General features: G+C 37.0%; 1 protein-coding gene across 1 annotated transcript in view; it reads right to left on the bottom strand.

The window, feature by feature from the left end:
* The window catches only part of lamc3 (laminin, gamma 3), a 135,264-nt gene that overhangs the window by 85,384 nt on the left and 25,595 nt on the right, over positions 1-24,285 (bottom strand). Inside the window, exons 3-4 of the mRNA XM_041970435.1 lie at positions 19,277-19,407; positions 12,746-12,912 (exon numbers count right to left, since the gene is read on the bottom strand). Coding sequence (XP_041826369.1) covers positions 12,746-12,912; positions 19,277-19,407 — 298 coding nt within the window. The remainder of the gene's footprint in view (positions 1-12,745; positions 12,913-19,276; positions 19,408-24,285) is intronic.

Genomic DNA, 24,285 nt, shown 5'->3' with positions numbered 1-24,285 from the left:
CTAAGAAAAAGTGTTGATGCCAAGCAATACAAAGCAGCTCTGAATCATCTTTATCTGTGATGAAACATTTCTGTCCTTCTGTGCTACATGCAGATGTGATTACCCTGCAGCTTCATAAATTTAGCTGCTTTTTTTTCCTGCTTTTTGATGGAAGCATCTCCTTTTTACATATTCCCGCACTTATAATTTATTATGACACACATACAGTCAACAATGTTAAAGACAAAGAACCACATTTAGCAACAATGGAGCAGGCCCTGAGACAGTCCAGACTTAAAGGGACATTGTGTAACATTTTCTGTTGTTTACTGGCCAAAAGTGATGTCTGCATATATGTGTGGTGTATTATGTCCTCCACTAATGACCTCCACTAATGATCTGACACATTTTCTGAAGTGAAAAATCTTAGATTTGTTTATACAAATGACAGGTAAGCTAGCAGGGTAGCGCCATGACAGTCTGCCATCTTGAAACTACAGCTGACGGCAAGGGACAAATAGCACCAATGTGAAATCCCTGCAAGCTAGCGTACAGTGATTGAGAAGATAAGTGAGAGAGGCTTACTACCCCAGCAAGTTGGAAAATCTGTTAAACTGTTGTTCACAAAAATGCAGGACCATGCATATGCAGCAGCAGCAGCAGCACGGGAGCTGTTTTTACCATCGGCAAGAAAGTGAAAAAGGACACTTAAAAGTCAGTGTGACCAGAGGATCAACATCAACGTAGCCTTCCCCAGGTGGAAGGAGCTCAAGAAGAAGAAAAGGGATGCAGAAGCTGTCATCTTTCTCCTCAACGAGTAAGTCAACGGTACTGTCTAAATCAGCCTAAAGCTAACTTTTTTTTTTGGTTTTGTTAAACAGTTTAGCTTGTTGGACAGTATAACAGTAGATCCTGCTAAAATACATCAGCCTCGATGGTACAGAAGGGTATGCTTATGTGGTTATGTGGTCACTTTCATAGTCACGGCATGGCTTTGAGCGGTAAAGCTGGACTAAGAACCGGTGGGAAGGCTTTATAAGCTGACTTTTACTGTGACAAAAAGGCAGTGCTGTGTCGAGGCCAGTTTCACTGTCGAGATCCGTTTCCCAGACTAACTTGTAAAAACCATTCTGCTTTCCATACGATATCTGACAGTTTAATGGGATGCAGTTTGCAATATTTATGAAATCACAAACCTCTCGACCTGAGTGAACGCTCCATTAACTATCGGATGACATGCTTTCATCGGTGTTGTCAAGGCGTTTTGTATCGCGCCAGCTACAATTTGTGTTTGAGAAAGTAAGGCGCTAGAATGCCCTCCACGGTAGAATGCAATACACGATTCCAGCGTTAGATGGAAGCAGTTCTTACACAATGTCCATTTAAAGCTATTCCTTATGTTGGGATTCCTTGTTTAATTGTTTTTCTGTCAGCTTTTGTCATAGTTAATTTTGCTTTCGGCTGGGTTATTCACACATGTTTTGAATTAGCTGATTTCCCCACACCTGCAGTCTTTAAGTCATTATCCTCCTTAAAAACTCTCCAGTTTTCAATATTTATTCACTAGGTTGTCTTTTCACTCTGTTAAACACACCATGCTGCATACTTTCTTTTTTTGCATTTTATGACCACTTCCTGTCTCTGGTGTCTTCTTCCCATCCCTGGATAGTCATTTTTCTGTGGTGAGTTAGGAAGTTTGGGCTACTTTAAACTGCTTTTTGCCTGCCTCTCAGTTGCTTTGTTTTGTTTAGCTGACTGCCTGTAATGTATATGCTAAGCTGTGTTTATTAAACGGCAGATTTTGGATTTTAATCAGCTCTTTCCTGCATTTGAGTTCTATTTACATCTGACAAAAAGGATGAAGCCCTCAGTAAAAGCTGTTTTCGGTGTAGACATATAAAGCCGCAGCAGATCTCCAGAACTGTTCTAAGCACACACAGTAACAAAGAATCTGACATTAGTAAAGTAAGGTCCCTAACAAGACCTCATAGCAGTCTTTTTCCCAGACTGTGAGTGAACTGGATTCTGTACTTCAGTAGCAGAATGCTTTCTTTTTATCTCTGTAACTTTATCATTTTGTCTGACTGAACCTTTATTCCATATAATATGAGAAGTCATAAGGCTCGGTGAGTATTACAGCGACATGAATCAAACTAAATCCCCTGTAAACACAGATTTCAACCCAGCTGTAGACTTGTGTATGGAAGCTCTTGGCCAGTGTTTGTGTAACTCAAGTAGACTTTCAGACATGTAAAGCATCAGGATCACGTTGCTCCAAAGTCACACGGTAGCTCTCTGTGTTGGATTTGCCCTTAATTTTTCTTCACTTGCTATGTGGGATGAAGACTGCTTCAAGCAGTGAACTGAGACAAAACAATTTGGTAAACACTGTTTTTCAACATTTTTAACACAACCCCCCCCCACCCACACACAGTTTTCCATCGACTGTGCTTGGCCATCTTGACCACATTTACAGGTCTGCCCACCCACAGCCTCCTACTGGACAAGTTGTTTTCCTTAATCCTGTCCTGGGGACCACACAGTCTGTGCATCCCTGAGTATGAGCAAGTGACATAGAAGCGCAGTGTGAGAAAATAGTTCTCAAACCTTCTTGTGACTATATTTGTACAGAACAGGAGAGAAGATATTATGCATAAATTAATAGTATATTAGAAACACAATAATACTGGATTAAATTACTTGTGTAATTATGTCCCACTGTTTTTGAACAACAGTTTGGGACATCTGATGTTAATTAGCATGGTCAACAAACTAAATGAAAAGCCCTTCAACACACTGAAAAAGAGACTTTATTCAAATGGCTGCCTTGTTACTCTATTACAAAGTACCTTTGAAGATAATTCTTCAGTGAATCTGCAATAACTATTCATTAAGGTCACAAATATCTGTGCTGGGTTTAAATAAAGAATGCTTTTTCAGGGGATACTTTCAATGCTTACTCAGCAACTTGCTCCAGTGTTTAGTGGTGCTGTATTTTCAGGAGCAGCTAATCCAGTGAGGATGTCCTCTGTTTGTTCCATCAAAGCATTTCTTAATACAGTGGCTCCCAAGTGGTTTCATACTGTCAGATGCTAATATTTTGAGACATACGGCACACTGTGGTCTCTCTTTATTACCCATCATGGTACTGGTCAAGCCTGGAGCAAGATATGTCCTGTCATGTTGTCTTAGTTTTCTTCTTTCTTTTTTTTTCGGGGTGGGGGGGTGGGGTATGTTTCTTAAAATGTCTGCTGTTTCTTCGTCATTGTACATTAGTACTTCCTCAAATCTGTCCTTGATTTGAGAAGTGTAAAAATTGCATTTTACCAAGCATAGCTGCCAACCCCCCCCCAGTGTTTGGAACCACTGTCTTAATGTGTTTAGTCATTAATTGTTTGTGTTGCTGTAAATCCAACACTGCAGACAGTTAATTTGTTTGGCAGGACACAGTTCCTCAGTTCAGAGAACATGCAATCATGACAATGAGCAAAGCCAAAATTTCAGGCAACCTTTTTTCATGTGTGCCTGTAACATATGTACAAAAAGTCTTAACAGTTGATTATTTGGGAGCTGGCATTTATGGAAGAGCTCTGGTTTCTGTAATTGCTCTGTTAAGACAAAGTAAGTTGGAGTGCAAGACAGAATATGAGGTGGCAGTTGATAACTGAAGTCAGTAATATGACAAAGTGAAGGCCAATTTCTGCTTACATTATAACATGTCTGAATCACCCCTCCAAGTGCAATTTTACTCTAATTGGATGCTTTCCCTACAGGAAACCCATTTTATCCCTGTGAGGAAAAATGGATGGTCCAGTGGCTTCAGTAAAACTGTGAGTCTGTGACATTAACTTTCCTCAAGAGACTAGTCCTGCAGCACTTCAGAGTCCTTGCTGAGCATTTCCAAGGACTCTTTAATTTGCATATCATGTGAATATAGACATATGCATTGCCTTCATTTTGCTGCTTGGGGCTTTGTCTCAGAGATTTGTCTGGACACACAGCATGAGCCATGTTCTTCTTTACCTCCTGTGGTTCCAACAGTTTGTGGCTCCTTTAAGCTCTGAATATGCTGCTAAATTACTGTATAGCAAAGCGATAGCATGAAAAATCATTGCAATCAAAGCTTAGTGAAAAGATCTTATGGGGTTTTTTTTTATACTAATTTATTGTGCTATTTTTCCCCAAACTACACAACCTTTAAAAGCACCAGTGTGGGTGTTAGAAGCATAGGCTTTGCTTTTTAATACAAAAGAGACGGTGATGTGAATAAATACTTGCAAATGACACATAATGCATGAAAATAGCCAATGGAAGAGCATAATGAGTTTAAAACCTCAGTCATGTAAAATGAAATGATGCAAAGGAAAAAGAAAGAATAATGAGACTAGATTAGAAGATTGCCTTTTAACATTAGTTAAGATTGTAGCAGCTGTGACCTTATCAGTATTGGATGAGTACAGTATATGGACGTTAAAAAAAAAAAAAAAAAAAAAAAAAAAAGAAGGTTTCAAATCCAACCAAACCTTTTCAGAAAAATGATTTAGAAATTAGTCCATAGCTAGTTTCTATTGCTAACATTTTGTGATATTCAATTCAAGCTAATATAATCACAGGCTTCAATCAACATGTAGACCTTTATATTATGTCATCATTAAACAGCAGGGAAGGGTGTTGGGAGGTTAAAAAAGGTTGCTGCCTCACCTTACCTGCAAGAGAAGTAAGGCAAACCACAGTCTTATTGTCTTCTGCCCTTTATATGAATAATTTCACAGTACTCTTGCAGAATACATTGCAGAGGGACCATGATCCCCGGAGGCAAAATGATTTCTCATTTTTACATTTAATTTGCTGGATGAATGAGATGTCAGACTGGCCAAGAAACCCACAGTGATAAAGCCTTGGAGGTGTTGTGTTGCTCATACTGTATATTCTTATGACCTTTAGTGTACTGTTGTAGACAAATTGGACTTTGACCTGACCCCACACATTTCTCAGGCATTTAGGAGAAGTGGATTTTGTCTTTTTTTTAACAGAGAATTTCCTAACCTAAAGATTTGCAAAAAAGAATCTGTAAGAAAGAAAAAAAAAGGTCTGTAGTAGTTCATACAAAACTTTGACAGGTCATTTTAAATGTGCTTCAATTTTTAAGAACTTTACCTTTATTACAGCAAAGAGTTATAAATGCAATTCATAACACATTTACATTAGCAGGGACAACTGCCATTATTAAATAAAAGAGACACTTTCAGGAAATATGCTTATTCACTTTCATGCTGAGAGTTGAATGAAACATTGATAACTCTCTCATGTCTCTAAGCTGAATATGAAGCTATAGCTCAGTTTATAGGCCAAAAAACAGCCGACCAATAAATTGCTGAAGTGTTTATAGCATTTGATTTGTGTATTGAACAAACTTGGCTTTCTAATTAGTCTGGTGATGGATTGGCAACCAGGTGAAGCCCCCCTTTGACCATGACCCCTCTGCCAAACTGAACAGGGTAAAGATAATAGAGAATATGAAGGTACCTTTTATAACTTGGAAATAAATTCAGTACAAGAGTATATACAAATGTTAATTTTCTTGTGGCATAAACTGCAATAACTATTGTCAGAAAGATAAGGTGGGGAATGTAATCTATTACAAACCCCGCGCAAAGTGTTTCTTTAATTAGGACTGCGTAATAAATATTGACAAGAAGAGGGCACCTTGCACACAACTTGCTAAATCTATTTTGTGGTGCAGAGAATTGCCCTCAAATGACCAATTTAGGGAAAAAAGTCAATTCAATCACACACTTCTACCCTCTGCATTGACTGATGTAGTAAAACAGCTGACATTTTTTATTCTGAGGAAAAAGGATCTTTTTTGTAAATTAGATGCAAGGTGAGAGGCATGTGTAGGAATTGACAGTTTTTATTGAACTTGATCAATCATAAAGGGATTTAATCTTGAGGTTCAACGCACTAACTGGTAACAGGTGAAGAGGAGATGAAGACAATATTTTGCATCAACATACCGGCATCGCTGACCCTTTTATAGAAAAATGCTTAAACCCTGTACTGAGTGAGTCAGTGAATGAACCTTTAATGTGTGTGAGCTTTTTTAACTAATTAAACCACAGTTCCAAGAAGATATTAATTCAATCGTTTAGTAAAATGTACATTTCTATGCAATAAATAAATAAATAAATAAATATGTTCACTGCTGAGATTAATTGCTGAAACTGCAAGTAATTTCTTTTAATCACCTCACTTGGCAGAAGATAGAGCTTGCAATTAAATTTGTTGTTTGCAAAGAGGCTACTGTGAAGTTCTCACCACCCTTCCAGGCAGAGCACTTTAACACACTTAAGAGAGCTGCACAGCTGCAAAAACTTGATTTCCACTCCCATTTTTGTCCATGAATGGATTCAGACACTCCTTGTATTAGTCTTTTGCATATAAAAATATCATTTGCACCTTAACTATACACATGATGATGAAAGCACCAGCAAACAAGTGCAATTTAACCAAATGTGAACCTGAGAAGCTCATGAATGAATCAGAGAAAACGAAATCTCTTTTAGCTGGTGGTCTCAGTTCCGTAATCATGAATGAAACAAAGCTTATTGAATAAAAAAATGCTACAGAATCCAACAAAATGGTGGGATTATAACAGGTATAAACCTGCAGGTTGTACAAGGAGAACATTGAGGTTACATAGAGAATACCATCAATGTCTACAACAGATGAACACAAAGTCTGTACAAGTTTACAACCTCGTGTGGAAACAATCAGGAGGAAAAAAGACAGAATCAGCTGTTTTCTTAAAACGTCTTTGGGAACCTAAAGCGGTGCATGAACCACTTATTTACCAAATAATTGGAGCAACGTCTAAAAACATGCTTTCCTCAGTTGTTTATACTATTAAATAAAACTAATCTAATAAGAGTATAAGAAACACTAATGATAAGAAACAAATTATAACAAAGTCAATGCTTTTCTGTTGAAATGATGTTTTATTTTAAATTCCATCATATTTTTATTCATCTGTTTTCTATTAAATCATTTTATATTTCCCCTTCATCATATCAAGGTTACAATTTGTTAAAAAAAAGATGCTGAAGAAGGCTTTGGAACACAAAGTCTCACCACATCCTCATTCCTTTATATTTACCACTTTGAGTACAGGAAAAGGAGTACACCTCACAACGCATCTCCAAAGTGAGTCTGGCTCCTCTATGTTGATGCATGTTGATCTTGAGGATGAGGTTACAGAGATTTTTCTTGTAGACTGCAAATAATTTATAAAACCACTTCAGTGAGATAGTGTGCAATCACTCCTGAGTCAGTTACACCATTTTGCAGCTGCCTTGCAGTTGTATAAGGATTTCCCTTAACCCCTCTCTTTGGCAAGCAGCTGCATCGTCTGAAAGCTTTTATCATCTTACAGACCTTCTCTTGACATCTGCACTTCTTTTTCTTTATGACATTTTGAACAATTTTAGAAATGGCAAACTGAAAGCCCATAAATTTTAAAGGCTACCACTTAAATTTCTTTTTTTTTTTTTTTGCCCCCTTTTTTTCCAAATAAGTCCCATTCTCAATTAGGCTTTATTCGACAAGTTTACACAGATTTATAGAAAGATGTTGAGAACATACCAAAATTATAATTATTTAAGTTCATATACCATTATATTGAAATTTAGAAACAGCATTCACATTAATGAACACTTGTTGCTCAAGGACAAACTCCTTTATGATTAATTTAATTTAATCAGAGATTTTAACGAGTCAAGGCTAAGTCAAATCTTAATTCAAATCATTTCAACTGACCTTTATTTGCATAGTTCCAGTTCAAAACAAAGTTATCTCAGGGAACTTCACAGACATAATTTTAAAGTTTATTTTGATTCAGTCTGTATTCATACAAACCAATTCAAAAGAAAAATATTGGCCCAGCAAAGGAAAGGGCTTAAGTCTTTGAGTTGCAAGTTCAAGTCAAGTCTCAAGTCTTGAGGTTCAACTCCAAGTCAAATTGCTGTAATCTGCTATGTGACACCTGCCCCCTGTGTGTGCTTCGATTATTGCACTGCAATATCCAAAGAATATTAAATCCATACTCATCCTTTATATATCAGAATTTTGTAACGTCATTTATCATTAGTTTAAAGTGATAAGCCTTGAAGATGCTAAAATGCTACACACTAGAGTATCAGAAAAAATCTTAATAATGAAAAAAATAAAACAACTGTACAACTGTAATCTGTTTTCCTAAAAAACAGACCCAGTAAAACCAATTGTTTCCAGTGGGTCTGATGATGGTTTATTGGTCCTAGTTTAACTTTATCTTCGGCAGGTCATGGCAAAGATAGCAGTTTATGGAAACAGCTCACTGTGTTTAAGTAACAAGGTAATGTTTATGCCGCTGTGGTGCTGAACTCTTTGCCAGCATAGATGCTAACATTAAGCTTTCATATTACAGTAACCAAACTCTTCAGGTGTGTTTTTAAGAAGATGAAGGTGGATCCAACGTCTTCATTGTTGTGCAACAGATGTTAAAGTTTGCTGCTCTTTTATTTGTCCCTTGTATGAAGTTTTTATACCTAAAAGTATCTCTGGAGTTAATCCTTCCATTGTTAATTTAATACTGAAGGAGGCTCCTGTGTAATTATCTTGACAAGTTACATCAGCTCTACAGCTCTAAATTCAGTTGAATGAAAATATGAGTTCACATGAAAAGTAAAAGATAAAGGAGACTTTAAACTCAAACCTTCCTCTTTATATTTCATAAGTAGCCGTATAATAAGTATTCATTTACATCATGTAACTCATGAATCATCATGCACCTCAAAAAGATTCAGTCTCCCAGAATTGACTGCAGTTGTCAGCCTCAGTTAAAAGTATTCAAATTTGAAAAGAACAATGTTCATCATATAATAACTTCATTCTAAACTAATTACATTTTCAAGAAAACACCAAAAATCAGCGACTTATAAACACCTGTCAAGACTTTCATATGTTCATACCCACACCTATTTCACTTGTTTAGAACCCAAAGAAAAAGAGTTATAAAAAGACATCTGGAGGAGTTTTCATATTAAGTGCACTCACATATAGTTACATAACATTGACACAGCTTTTTTTCATTCAATAATAAGGTATAATAATCACAAAAATGCTGCTATTTTCTTTATTTCTTAAAGTTAGATGCTTAAAATCCAAAGCAAATCTAAATGTCTAATATCTTTAATTGCTTTATTAGTGTAATTACTGCAATATGAATGTTTTACCAGTAAAAACAAAACATAAACTGTAAAAATGGTATGTTCATATGACAGAAGTATAGTTTACTTTATCAACTAAAAAGTAACATGGTTATTTTTGTCTAAACACATTTTCTTTCATTCATATAATTTGCATGCCTGCAAACACTTGCTGATAGACTGGAATAATTCAAATTCAATAAGTGTATTCAGATTGATGTTTTTAGAATACCATATGTCTTGTACTGACTAAAATAATAGGTTTTAAATCCTGGCAACACAATTTTCTACATGAAGGGGCACAAAAAAAAAATGAGAATTTATATTTAATAAGCTAAAGAGGAAACAGGATCGACCACGATACAGAGAAGTGGTTCATCAGCTGTGCGTCAGTTTGTTCTTATTTTGCAAAGTTCAGGATTTATCTTAATTATTGTTTTATTGATGGCCTCCATGGTTTTCTGACCCTCAAAAGGTCACAAATCTGTTTTGGTTTAGTCTCACTACTTCTAAATGATTACTTGTAAAAAATTATATTTGAAAGAAAAAAGTTTTTGTTTGTTACTACCTACCACTTTTCAGCAAGTCCTTTATTCCATTCAAGTTAAAGTGTCATCCTATTTAAGTGAACCACACAGAATGTTTCAGCAGTATTTTGTAGTAAAAGTTGTGCCAGCACAGTGTTTATATTTCTGTAAAAAATATTTTAATACACTAATAATTTACATTTTGATCATCTGTGAGCATTTAACTATTGAGTTAGATTATATCCATACTATTGAAGATGAACAAAATAAGCACATTAGCTTTATATATCTAAAATAAAAAGATCAGCATCTTTGGAATAAACATGTAATGAAAGAAGACAATACATGCCAATCTCCAGTTTATATGTTTAATGCAAATCAAATGCTAGTATTTAATTAAATAAATTAAATTAAATAATTTCCAACATGTGCAGTAGCCTTTGCTAAAGCTGGTGTTGCATCACTGAGAAGATAATGGGAAAAGAAAAGGTGATATGTTCTGTTCAAGGCAATGCCTTGAAGAGGTGTAGCATAGAAAGCATAAAAATACTTTTATGATAGGGAAAGTGAGATATAATCCAACAGAACCTCTACCAAAGCACTGATTTGAGATTCACCTTTATATTTTGATGTAAAAACAAAGTCTGGGGGACCTCAAAACATCCAACCCAGGTTTGAGTCCCAGCCTGTGGTCCTTTACCACAAGTCATCCTGCTCTGTTAACTAATATATGCTCTGTTAGTTTTCCTGCCCAAGAACCTTTTTTAAAGAAATGCCCCCTTTTCCATTATCTAGCTGAAAGTTAAGGAACTTTAAAAGTTGGCTACAGTGATTGAGAAAACTGAATGATACGAGTTATTTTAAATTTGTACTTTTGTTTTCTTTAAAGCTGCATTAGTTCCGCTTTTATAAAAGCTGCAACTAAGTCATGTCACTGCAGTCTAATGAAGCTTTACAAATGGGAAAATGTTGCTACAAATTTTTATCTTGCACCATTAAATTGTACAAAAAGAAAATTGTCTGTTTTCCATGATAGAAAACACATGTCTAAAGAATGCTGATGGATATTGCATCAGAGAGTTTAATAAACATCAAGAACGACTTGAATTGTCTGACTTTGATCTGTTGCTGGGTTACATAGCTCATCATTTTACATAACATGTTTTTTTTTCTTTTATGAATAGCACTGAGATTGTTTCAAGGCCAAAAGTGAATCAGAACAAACCACGCACATCATCCCAGGTAACCATCATCAGGACGCATGCTTTCATGGTACAGTAAAAACATAGTAAATGACGTTAAAAGGAGGCTTCAAAAGACACGTTATTTTCTTCAACCTGATGTAAAGACATTTGTTAAAGCTGAATGTTGGAAAGACCAAAGAACTGGTGATTGATCTTTGAAAGGAAAAGAGGGAAGTACTCCCAGTGACAATTACCGATTAGCAGATAGAAATTATTAGGTTAATAATGCTTTTAACCATTATTGGACTTTTATTGTATTCTTATTACCTTCTGTAGTAGAGCTGTTTATTTACTATCGTCCTTGTGTTCTCCGTTGGCTGTATGGTCTGATCTAGTAGTAAAACAGTTTCCCTTAGTGAGATAATAAAGTACTATGTCAAAATGACCTTTTTAACAGACCAAACCACTTAAAAATTGGATAACAAGCAAATTTTAAAAACCTTTATTATGAGTGGACCCAGTTGCACAGACAGTAATTTATTAAAATGTAAGTAATCTAATGTCGTGCAGTAGAAAACTAGAATGTTTTAGTGGTAGAAGTGAAGAAGTCCTATGCATTTTATGTCAGGTTTTGAAGACATTGCTGTCTTCGTGTGCAAGGGTTCAGTGATGGCAGTGAGATAACTTTCAAATAATTTTTAAATTCTCAAGAAAATTCTCCATTTCAACGTTCACTTGCCAGAAAAGTGAGTTTAATGTCTATTCTTCCCAGTGATTTTTGCAAAAGCACATGAAATGTAATTAGATCATTATATTTAGTTTAAAAACATAAATCTCTATACTTCTTTTTTAAATAAACCTTTAATTTCAGTTATAATTCATCTTGTTTAATATTATATTTAAAATTTCTTTATTCAGTTTTGCTGATTGCTGTCATTAGCATAAAATAGGCTTTTTCCCAGCTACAGGAGGAAAATTACAATGGCTGTTTTCTCTCACATCTGACAAAAAATGTGATCAGACAAATTGAAAATGAATTCTGTAACAGATAGATCTGTGCAATTACACCAACGATTGAAGTTTCCACCTAAACATTTTGTCCTGTTTTTGCATGCCATTTTATAATAAACAGCATTGATGGTTGGGTGCAGTTGTCTATTTAAGAAGCCATCTGCTTGGAACTTAGAGTAATTAAAACAAGCTTGCTGCTCAATAGAATTCAGAAAAAAAGGAGCTACTCTCATTTATGGTTTTAACCCTGAGCCAATTACATTTTATCCTTGGCAGCACTCTGTAAAAGCACAGGGCGCAGTGAGCCAAACTGGATAATATTCAAACTCATGTATATAGAAGCACAGATGGAAGCACACCTGCAAACATGTATGCAGAGGACCTAACTCAAACATACAAAAAAAAGGTAAAGGGAACCGTTATTGGCAATACTCATGAACATAGTTAAATACTTAAATGGAGCCATAAAACAATATTTATTGCATTTGTTTTTGTTCAATAAATGATAATTCAGTTGTGGTGGCAGATAAATGAAACTCTGTACAGAGCTAAATTCTAAATGAAATATTCAGTTTACAGTATAATGAAAATCAGTGGAGCTCAGTCGCTATTGGGACATGACGGCCATACTGATTTTTAGAATTTTTTCCCCACAGTGACGAAGGGCAGCCACACTGATGGATTTTATACAACCTTAGACAGCCTGAGCTTGTCACTTAAATTTAACACTGCCCTGTGGATTTTCCAGATGGCTGAACCCAGTGGGTTCATGACAGCACCCCGGAATCAAGCTACTCACTCAAACACTCGTTGGCGGAGTCCCCAGTGGCCCTGGCCCAGGGTCTGTCCTGGTAAAAGGGGTGACATCTCTGGCAGTCGGCTCCCACTGTGTGATGTTGGCAAGCACAAACCAGGCCACCCTGTTCCCCTTCAACGCACTCGCTGGCATGACCGTTACACTTACATCTATGGGAAACACGAATGAATTGTTAAGCGAAGTCTGCAAGTACAGTCTTTCCTTTACTCCTCTTTCTCTTTTTCTCTGCTGTTCCTCACTGAGACAGTGTAGACACAATTTTACACACCATGAAAGAAGTCGAGGGTGGGAAGAAAGTGAGAGGGTATTTCCACCATAAGGAGATGCCACTTCCTATTATCTCTCACATGCATAATAGTGGTCTGAGCTTGAGTCAGGTTTTCCCCTTCAGTCTTTCCACATTAGAATTGTGTTAATATGTAACTACTAATGCACTCAGAGCACAAGGGAAAGCAACAGGCATGTGCTGTACAATCTCATCTGTTTCAGTATGTGCTTATTCACAAACTCACATTTGTTTATAAAGGCATGCAAGAGTGCACACACCTCTGGTCAAAATGTCTGTTACAATTAACAGTTAAAGGTGCAATACATTTATTTAGATAACCATTTGGTGCTGCAACAGAGACAAATGGACCCAAAGCTGAAAGCAAAACCTACTTGTAAGTTTAAGCCTTTCAAGCTCTAGATCTCTTCATCTTGGGAAAACCAGAGTTTCTGTCTGATTTAATTTCTTCCCCAATATATTTTTGGGCTTTTGTAAGCCCTCATTTGATGGGAACGACATGTCCAAGTACGTTGATTGCCAAAACCCAACCAGACAGTGACAAAAGTTTGTGTTTTGTTAAACTGTGAATGAACATAGCTTAGATGTGGAGAAAAAAATATAAATATATATTGGTTCAGGTCCCATTCCCATCCTTCCCCCTTATGGGGACTTCTGACTTAGCAATGACTTTTACTCATATGAGCTGTATTTCTCCCTGCTACTTGTACGGTCAGTAGTTTATATAATGTCATGATGGGTCATTTGTAAGGGGCTGAAAAAAAATAAATAAATAAACTTCCTGAAACGTTGTTCGCTGCAGACTACATGTCAGGGACCCACATGCGCTAATAAGAGCAAATTATAATATGTTTCTACAGCTTAAAAAAATGAATTAAAAAAATAAATACTTGGATACAACACTCATAAAGAGAGTAACTTTTTAACTTCTGGTGAAAATGCCAATAGCTATAACTGTACAGAGCAAATAAATGTTATTTGTTTTATCAATATAGTACAATATATTGTATGTTTAACCCTTATAATAAGAATTTCTTATTATAATGGTTACTTATTAAGAAAACTACCTACACATGTGTTTTATTTCTTCACAAAGGTCACAGATAACTTGGTATCTCTTTCTTTTTAAAAAAAGGAAAGAAAAATTCTTAAGGTTCAAAATATCAAAGCAAGAGCTTTGGTACATGTAGGACAACCCCTTTTGGCTAGTTTCTAAGATTGATATTACATTTTGCAGGCTAAGCTTGTTTGCCAGCTATCAACATAATTTTGATGTCGTGATAGCTCATGGAACTATGGGCCATGTAGACATGGAAAAACATTCAGCTTGCACCTTTTGAATTTTGAGGTGTGTTTAAGATCACTTTGATATAAAAAAAAAAACAATCTTCTTTTTTTCATCTTAAAGAAATAAAAGAACAACTTCATTTTTATTCCTTAAACACAACTTTATGCTTTGTTGTGCATCTGTTTTAACTGATCTTTCTAAAAGGCCTGTTCCAAAATGCTCTTGGTTTGTTTAAATCAGGAGTGTTAACTAGTCCTCGATGGCTGCTATCCTGCAGGTTTTTGTTGTTTACCTGTTCCAACACAACTGATTTAAATAAAATCGAATCAACAGCTTGTAGACAACTTCTTCACATTGACCCATTAATTTCAGTCAGTGTTTTTGTTGCTGGAGCAGGGAAACAACAGGAAAATGCTGGATAGCGACCCTCAAGGGCCAGAGTTTGATACCTGTGGTTTAGATCACTGTTTCTCAATCCAGGCCCTCACAACCCAACGGTTTAAGAGGTGCTCCTAGTCCAACACACCTGATTCAGATTAATAAACTCCCTCATCAAGTTATTTGCAAGCCTGTTAACGAGCCATTAATTTCATACAGGTGTGTTAAAGTAGGGCTACCTATAAAGCATACAGGGCAGTGGGACTGGAGACCTGGGTTTAGAAGCACTGGTTTAGATGTTTATTTCTCACATGGATGAAGGCACTAGGCACTAGGAAATGAAGCAGTAGGATACAAATGCAAGAATGACGAAACCCAGAGGCAGATGAAGGAAGTGAGGGTTCAATCTAACAAAAGACATGACTGCCGACTAACAAACAATGAACTGACAATGAAAAAAGGAAAACCTGGAGCATATATACAGAGGGATTGATTATAAAACAAGATTGCAGGTGTGACTATTAACGACAAGAAGCAAGGAACAGGAAGTAAAGCAAGGGAGGGAGGAACTCTGCAAAATAGACAGAAAACAGGACAGAACTCAAAAACTGATCACAGACTAGAAACTAATGGTCCTTTCCCACTACTACCCACTTAAGCCTGGAAGACACATAACGATTTTTGGGCTGTTTTTGTCCCGATTTAGCCTCTTTTCGACCTCGGATGGCAAACGCCCGATCATTGTGAGATTTCCCTGTCCAATTATCATTTGGTCTGAGGTGTGTTACAAGCCAATTTTCCCCCGATACTCCGCTCCAAAACAGGTCGTAGCGGACAATTGGGAATATTGGACATGTTCAATATTTCAGAGCCGATTTCTGAGGAACGCCGACGACTCGTGCATTCTAACTGTGCCACTCATTACCGACAGCTGGGGCTTGTTGTTCATGCGAATCCCTTGTCTTGGCGTCCGTTCTGAGTGGCTGGATCAACTGCACCCCAGTCTCCTCCCCGTTGATTGGTTCCACACTCGGCCAATCAAACTGGGGGAAAGCAGGAAATAAAGAGCTGCTGCAGTGTTCAGTCGTGAGGGAGAAGCAGACGGCACAGGCTGCTTCCCCTCTCTTTAGATGAGAGAGGCTGATTAGCGCAGGTGGCCTCTTCTCTTTGTGTTTGGCAGAGGCACGGTGGCAGGGCTTTTCTGCGTGTTCGCTGTGCTATATGGTGGTCCTTTTGGGTGCAAGACTATTTTGTATTTACAGTGGGGACACCTCGCTGTTTGTGTTCCTTTAGGGGGCTTGGTTATAGTCTTGGTTAGTTTGGATTCACCTTCGTTATACACACAGTTTCGGTTTAAGCTTTGCTGCACCTTAGTTTGTGTTCTGCCATTTTGCTTTTCTTTGTATTATAGGTTTTGTTGTATTGGGCTAGATCAGGCTTTTGTTTGTGACGGATGTCACATAATTTATTGGAACTGCTGTTCTTTTTGTCTGTTTAGTTATCACCCCGAGTTAGGGACACGTCTTTGTTTTACTCTGTGGTTTTTGTATATGGTTTACGGTTAAACCTTTTGTATTTATTTTCAGCAGTTTCACTAACCCCAACACTTGTTTACCTTTTGTTCCAGGTTTTATTCTGTATTTATGTTTATGTCAATAAAATGTGTTGTGTTTTAACTTTTACATCTGTCCCGACATACTTTTGTGTTGCGCCCAGTTGTGCCCCTGATATGGGTCGTAACAATGGTGATGTGGTAGGGAATGTAGCCAATCAGAGAGCGAGCTGGCTGGGAACAAGGAAGTAAATAAAGTCCGTGTTCACGCTGTCTCCAGTTCCATTTTCAGTTCTAGCTTTTTCTGTTAACAATAGTCCCAAGACCACCATCATTCCCTCGTCCTATATATCCCCTTCCATGCTGTGTGTTGTGTTTTCCGATTGTTTCTTCTTCTTTGTTTTTTGCCGGTTGTTGCTATGGTTCTTCTTCTATGTTTCGATGTTTGCCCGGTTTGGAGGACTAGACTGTAGATGAGTTGCGGGACAGCATTGTTATGTGTGTGTTGTTCTGTGATTAGATTATCGGCGCACACTACACACATTATGATCAAAACTGTTAAATGCCTGATTTTTTTATCTTCATGTGTGAGGTCTCAAACCGATAAAAAAAATCCCATAAGATTAAAAACCGACACCACCCCTCCCGATCTGTAGGAGTTCCCATCAGGATTTTCCCTGGGCGAGTAGATACATTTTTAGCACCTACTCTGTCGGGGTTCTGCTGGTGCGCCCAAATATCTTTACCCTGCCATCTTTAAAACCCACTGGCAGAGATGATGTTTCAGTCACTGTTGTCCAACACAGAGATGAAGACCTTTTTTTTGCTTGTTGGCCGTAAATCACAAATTCAACATCCTCCATTGTTGTGTTTTGTAAACAAATAACATCACGATACTTACCAGCCGTCTTGTTAAGATGACTGCGCACACTGAACACAGCCTCAGTTGCCCTCTAATATAATGGGAACAATCAAGACCAGGGTGGTATGGTGTTAGCTGAATTTAAAGTGGGGCTAAGTGGGTACTAGTGGGAAAGACCTATAAGAAATTGCAATGGAACATAAAACCCGCAGAAATTCTCTGGTTTCATCCCACAGCTTATTTTAATTCCCATTTCTTAATAACATAGTAAATTGAGGATAGGACTACCTGAAAATATTTCACTATCTAGTAGTCGTTTCCTGGTATGCTTGCATATATGTCAGTATTTTGATCTTTAGAGATTCAATCAGCTGCTTAGAGAAGCACGTCACTGCAGATTTTGTTGGGACAAAATTTCTTAAGTCATAGTTTTTCTAAACCTTTTGAATTTACATCATCTGACCTTTCCATATCATGACTGTGCATTAGCCTTAGCTCTAAAAATATTGTTAAGCTATGACTCCTTGGTAATTATCTGAAGGCTCAAATCTCTTTGAGTGCCCAAAGTTTTACATGACTCACAAGCATTTTTTTTTCCATAACTTTCAAAAGCACAAGTCAGTACTTGTGAGATAAACCAGCTTTGCTGAGTCAGATTTTACAAGATTATTATGTGGTAATTTCCGCTCCCTTCACATGTGGAAAGCAGATCATTTCCTCTGAAGCCTGGTGGCAGCTCTCCTCTGTGTGTGTATTATTTCCTGGTAGTGTAGCTGATTTTGTCAAGTGGCTGTGATATAGGACAGAGACTTGTCGCTGAGTGGCAAGCTCTGTCAGATTCAGTCAGCTGTCCAACAACCACATGTATGTTTGCCTGAGGCTCAGGCCCAGTTATTTCTGTTGTCACTGCGATAACAACAACTCGAAATCACCTCCAATCCATGTGTTAGACTTGATTCTAAATGTTTAGAGAGGGTTGATCTGGATTGTACGTGCAACATATAGACAAAAATCTATATACAAAATATGTCCTCATATAGAGTGAGGATGAAGAAACATTTCTTATTTCTACAATTCTTGCAAATTTTCATGCTTTATTTATTGAAGTCACTCCAGGTAACCTCTTTTTTCTGATTACATTCTTTCTAATAACGATTTACGCCCTGAAGCAAACTTATATAACCATAATCTGACTTGCCAGCTAATGAGCAGCTCCCTGCAGCAGTTGAGGTTAAGAGTCAGGGTGTGGAAAACACTCTTTAACTCTCTGGTCCAAGACTGAGCTGATGACCTTCCAGTAACGAACTTGTTCCCTCAACCTTTAGGCCAACACAGCTGCTCTTGTAGCTGTCTACCTAAAGATCATTATGAATTTTTTCACAGCATCCAACAAGCAGACTTGTCGTGAAGCAGTGTGGTGTAAAGGTACGTGAATGCCCCGGTATAAGGCTAAGATGTTGCTGCGTGGGTCTGTCCCTCAGGTATTGTGACATTGGTGGATAATTTGTCATGCCACTGCAGTGATACTAAGTGTTTATGACAGGTGTCAGATCAAGTTTATACTCTCTCTGAAGGCTTCATCTAAACTACTTAATCGTCCACTTCTATCTGCTACACCTCGGTACAGCATAGTCCATGGTGCCATGTCCTTTCTCATTACTGTGAGTAGCAAACCAAAAGAAGTGGGTAGATGGGGGCTACCGCGGTTTACTTTCATCAGATTGCAACTTGATTTATGGTAAACAGCCCTGGATAAGGAGCAGACTGCTTATCCTGCCTTGCAAACATGCTCTGTTCATCAGTTTTGCAAACCTCTGCCTTGAAAATCAGACCTGCAAAACAAATGTGTATCATTTTTTTTCTTAATTAGCAACTTGACTAGATGTATTAATAATCATAATCTCTGGAAAACTACTACAATGGCAAAGACCTTGCTTTAAAAAAAAGTTTTTGGTTTCAAGTTACTTTGAAAGCATGCAGAGCTATTTGACTGTGTAAGAGCTGTCAATTGTTCCAAGAAGAGTTTGAACATTAAATATTATGCCTAGATATTTTTTTGCGTTTCTGTTTATAGGTCCGCCTATGAAATGAAGGGAGTTTCTAAGCAAAAGTAAGCAGTGTTAAATATTTAGAAAACCGATTCTTACCTGCCACCCACAGAGAAATCAGAGATGGCGTAGAAGTATGACCGCAAGACTTTCGCATCCTTAAAAAATTCGTCCCCAAAGGTGTTCAGCCTGTTCAAAGTGATGAGTAGGTCTGTGGCTGTCACCCATTCCTGGGAATAAAAAGACAGAAAAGAAAAGGAGACCCACAAAGTTAGACAAAAAGATTAATCAAAACTAAAAACCAAAAAAAAACAAAAAAACAAACCAAAAAACAAAACATTAAAACAATGCCGCAGACTGAAGAGGAATAGGAAAAAAACCAGAGGAACCAAGTGCTGGCAGCTGCATTTATCTAGAAACACAAGCTGGAAATAAGATGGACAGGGATGTAAAATGGGCTTTAGCTGAGAGTGGTAAAACAGACAGGGAATGAAAAAAAGATTAAGCTGGAATAGAGATTTGGTGGCTCAAGAAACAGGGATGATGATGCAACTGCAGGGGGGACAGCAGTTGTAATGAGAAAATAATGAGGATGGCAACGGAAACTGAATTGATGTTAGAGTGAGAGGGGTGCAAAAACAAGAGGAATTAATGAAGACAAATGCTGAAATATGAAAAAAAAAAGAAATAATCTCTTTTTTTCTCTGAAAAGTGAAAACACATTGCAGCACTGCTTTGGTGTGAAGAATTGCAGTTGGAAAAGCTCCCAAACCTGATATGATTTAAGCTCTTCTGTGTAAGCCAGCTGCAAAGGTAAAGACAGGATGAAGCAACAGTAGAAAAAAGTGAATGGGGAAAACAAACAGAAACGGAAAGTACAATAGTGGGGTGGAAGATAAAACTAAGGATAAGTAAATGGAGAACAAATGACATCCAATAGAACTAACTTTAAAACAAACAACTGGAGAGAAACTTTCTGTTTCTTGGCTGGTTTGGGACTCTGTGGCAGTCCCGAAAAAGCCTCTAATACTGTTATGTTTTGAAGCAACTCTCCAGAGATGTCTTTGAAGTGTGCCAGTGGGAGACAAGAAGATTGGAGCGGATGGGCCGCAGACTAAAACCGTATGATGAATTCATTCATTCATTTGCGTATTTCTCATCTTTAAGTTGCTGAGGAACATCAGATAATATCTTTAAATTGTTGCACGCTTTAGAAATTATGATTGATAACAATATCATTTTCTGAAGTTTCCCATGTTCTTTGCCGTGCTGGCAACGTGGCTCTAAATGGTAGAAAATGTTTTCAGATTTTTATGGTCTGTGCAGGATGAGTCCACCTCAAAGCCGCCAGCATGTTGACAACATAGATTTTTAATGAAGTGAGGATGTAAGCCAATGAACTTTGTGATCACAAACAATTTTTACAGTTTGTATGAGGTCAAATTGAACTTCCAAGCTGTAAATTGTCAACACTGATTAAAGAGCTTTCATATGTCAAGATAGTTAAGTCTGGAATTTCATCATTTTCACATTGATTTGAAATAAAAATTATTGGTGTGAAACATTTTCTTTAAAGAACTGCTATGTCAGAACAGTATGTGCAGCTTGCACAAATATGAGACAGCCGTTGCTGTCAGAGAAACAAAGCTGGCTTCATATACATCTACATTACAATTACCATCTACTGATTAGTCAGTTAGAGCCAATTAGTTAGACTGATTACTTTCTTAAAAAAAAAAAAAAAAATCAACACTAATCACCAAATGTTTTAGAAGCTCAATGCAAAGAATTAAATCCTGATATAACTGCAGTACAGGCAGCTTTGTTACGCTGGCACGGTGTTTGTGCTTCCACTTGTGCCAACTTTGCAGTTCAAAGTCACTACAAAGTTAGAAAAAAAAGTCAAATGATTGGATGTAGCATATTTTAAACAATAAAATTACATTTGCAAATTAAATACAATGTTAAATGTCTTTTTGCCCTCAGAGCACTGATGACAAAAATGAACTGTTTTAACTGGCTTGTTTTAGCAGCATGCATTTAAAAGGGTTTACCACTTTTTTATTAGGCAATTATAAAGATGATAAGGTTCTTCATAGCATTTAGGAGCACTGGACTCAATTTCACTGCTACTCTCTAAAGCTGCTTCCTAATTAAGTCAACAGTTGTTTAATAGTGTTTAATGGAGGAAGAGGGGAATGGGCTAATTGACTAAAAACTAGCATTTTCCTGCTCAAAAATATTGTTATGATTGTTAAAAATTTACCATCAGATGACCTCTGCCTTGGAAAACCACTTTTCAAACCTTTGTTGCGTTTTAGCATCACTGGTTTTGCAGGATTATACATAAAAGCATTGTACCTACACAGTCATTTTGCAGATATAGAATAAAAAGCATAGAGACATTTAGTAGTACATTTTTATAGCTACAGAGGTTATCCCTATCTCAATTACATGGAATGAGCATTGAGCAAACTTCTGCTGATCAGCCTTCTAATTGTTTCCATGTAAAACAGTAGTATTACTTTTTGTCCAGCAGCTGAAGCAAATGCTTAATTGGTATAGTAAGAAATGAAACAAAGATGACATATCTGAGCCCTCTGAGACTCTTCTCAGTACCTACTGTGATCTTTCTCAGCTTAAAATATTCTATGCAGCACCCAAGAAAAAGTGTTGAAACAAGTACTCTTTTAAAGAGCTGCTTTTTGCAGGCTTTGGTCTGAGAGCGTGATGTATGAGATTTATTTATTTATTTTTTTTTTTTTATCAGACCACATATAAGGTTTGTGTCTGTTGTTGTAAGAGACATACCTGTGGGGCCTCGAAAGGCCTTAACCTAATTAAAAACATCTGGTGAGAATTTAGTGCACATGTGTGCCTGATTAGTTTAACCCTTGCACGGATGGGGTCGTAATTACTACTGGAATTCAGTGCCATCTGTGGTTAGCTTTGCCAGTAATTTATATTAAGAAGGCTATTAAGACTGAAGTCGGTAGTTAGTGGGTGGTGACAAAGTTTATAAAACTCTCTGTTTAACAGGACTTCTTTAACTGGGGAAGATTTCAGATGGACCACATGGTTTAAACAGCAGTCTGACTCCTTTGCAGTTTTGCTTGTAGCTGTCCCATTCAAAATGACTTCTCAGCATTTACCTTTACTTTTCTTTCTCTTAGTCTTATCTCTTTTAAGCAAACCTTATTCCTACCTGGAGTGCACCCCTGGTGTTTCAGTAGTCCATTGAGGGCTATAAAGCAGCTAGTTAATGGTAACTGTAAAACAGTGCTACAGAATTGAGTGCAGGCAGGTATTTTTTCCAGCAGTAACTTATCAACTTTGCCCTTCTTTGACATGGCTTCACTGGCTAATAGGATTTGGACAGCACCTATGATCTTAGTGCACTGGGGAAACAGATGCTCATTCTTCATTTTTTGTTTCATTGCCTGGATATGGCCCTATTTTTAGCCAATGCTTATGAGAGGGGCTGTGAAACACAGAGGATCAGGTAATATTCTTCCTAAACGTCTTCTTTGACATATTTTATTTGGGTTTATTTTATTTGGAAGTCTCACTGACTTCTTTTAAGCAACCAAATCAATGCTTAAGTTAAAAAAAAGGTTGTTGTTTGGAAAAACTTACAAGTTTCAATATCCCCTATGTTCCATACAAGGCATCTCTTTATGATGATGTGGGTGTGAGAGATGGCTATAAAGGTAGAAAAACCTTGGAAGCACAAAACTGTTTACTGTGGCAATTATTCAAAGTGGGGAATGGGTTGATTTATAGTGCGTTAGAGCAGTTCTACAGTAAGAAACAGCTTACTTAGCAATTTGGTATTCAGTAGATCTCTATTGTGTATAATTTATCCTTAGATGAGTAATTTAAAATCTCATTCAAAGTCTGATCAAGCTTATCAGGGAGTTTAAATGATGACATTAAACATTGTTTCACCATTTTCTTTTACCTACAATATTAACGTAGATGTAAATGAGGCAAAAACAGTTAAAAATTATCAAGCGTTTGTCTCCAGAAATAGAGAAACTTCTTGTTCATCTTTGACCAGAAGCACAGAGGCAATGTTAAAATAATGTCTTAGTCACAAAAAATGCCCAGTGGAATATTTCCTAATCATAACTTCACCTTTTAAAAAAATCCTATCATTTTAGTTACTAAAAACTAAAGTTTTGACACTACAAAATATGTCTACCACTGGTATATTTATTTTGTGTTTACTACTTGTATTGAGAAACCTTACTTTTCTTTCCCATTTATATGTGCAATAAAAGCTCTTAAGGACGTGACATGCTTACTTGTAACACTATTAAATAAATTAGTAGCTGAAAAGTGATGATTATTAATCGTAAACTACATGAGATTCATCTCATTTCTAATAAGGGGGCTTTCTAGATCCTCGTATTTCATTGCTGTTAACTTTGACCTCCAACCCAACATAAGCATTGAAATATTTAAAATATATTCTTAATTCTAGCACACAATAAGAGCAATACTATGCTTCATTTATCATCAAGTGTGGGACGATTATCATACAGAAGAGTTATTAGTTATGCTTGGTATAACAGTGCTAATTGTATAATATTTCCAAATATCACTTACTGCGCTGAAAGGAAGCAGTTTTTTCGGGTTAATTAGTAGTCAGCCCATTACTTATTATTTGTGCAAACCACAGCAAAAGCTTAATTAACTTTGATTCTTACTCCCTTGGAATTTGGACTCACAATGCTACAATGATGCTGACATAGGAATAGGCATCACGGGCAGCAGTGAGCCAGTTCTTTGCTTAAGGCGATAGCTGTCTAATGATCACTGGAGCAGGTTTATACAAATAGAAATAAATCATACCGTACACTGCAAGGATTTTTGGCAATACTGCACACCCCTGCAGAGGACATCTCTGGGCATCTCTGGGCTCACCTCTAAAACATCTCATATTCTTTGTCTTTTCCTCCATCTTTTTTCCTGCATGTCTTTCCCATCCTGTTTCAGTGTGTTACCTTGAACTCTATAAGGCTGCAGGCAGTAACAGGGAAGAGAGCAGTGTCCCTCATTCTAAAGTTAATAAGTTTTTAATTTAATTGCTTAAGTTCACTGTG

This window comes from Melanotaenia boesemani, chromosome 19 (assembly GCF_017639745.1).
Source record: "Melanotaenia boesemani isolate fMelBoe1 chromosome 19, fMelBoe1.pri, whole genome shotgun sequence".
Taxonomy (NCBI): domain Eukaryota; kingdom Metazoa; phylum Chordata; class Actinopteri; order Atheriniformes; family Melanotaeniidae; genus Melanotaenia; species Melanotaenia boesemani.
Note: the sequence above shows the minus strand (reverse complement) of the source record. Positions and strands in the feature narration are given on the sequence as shown.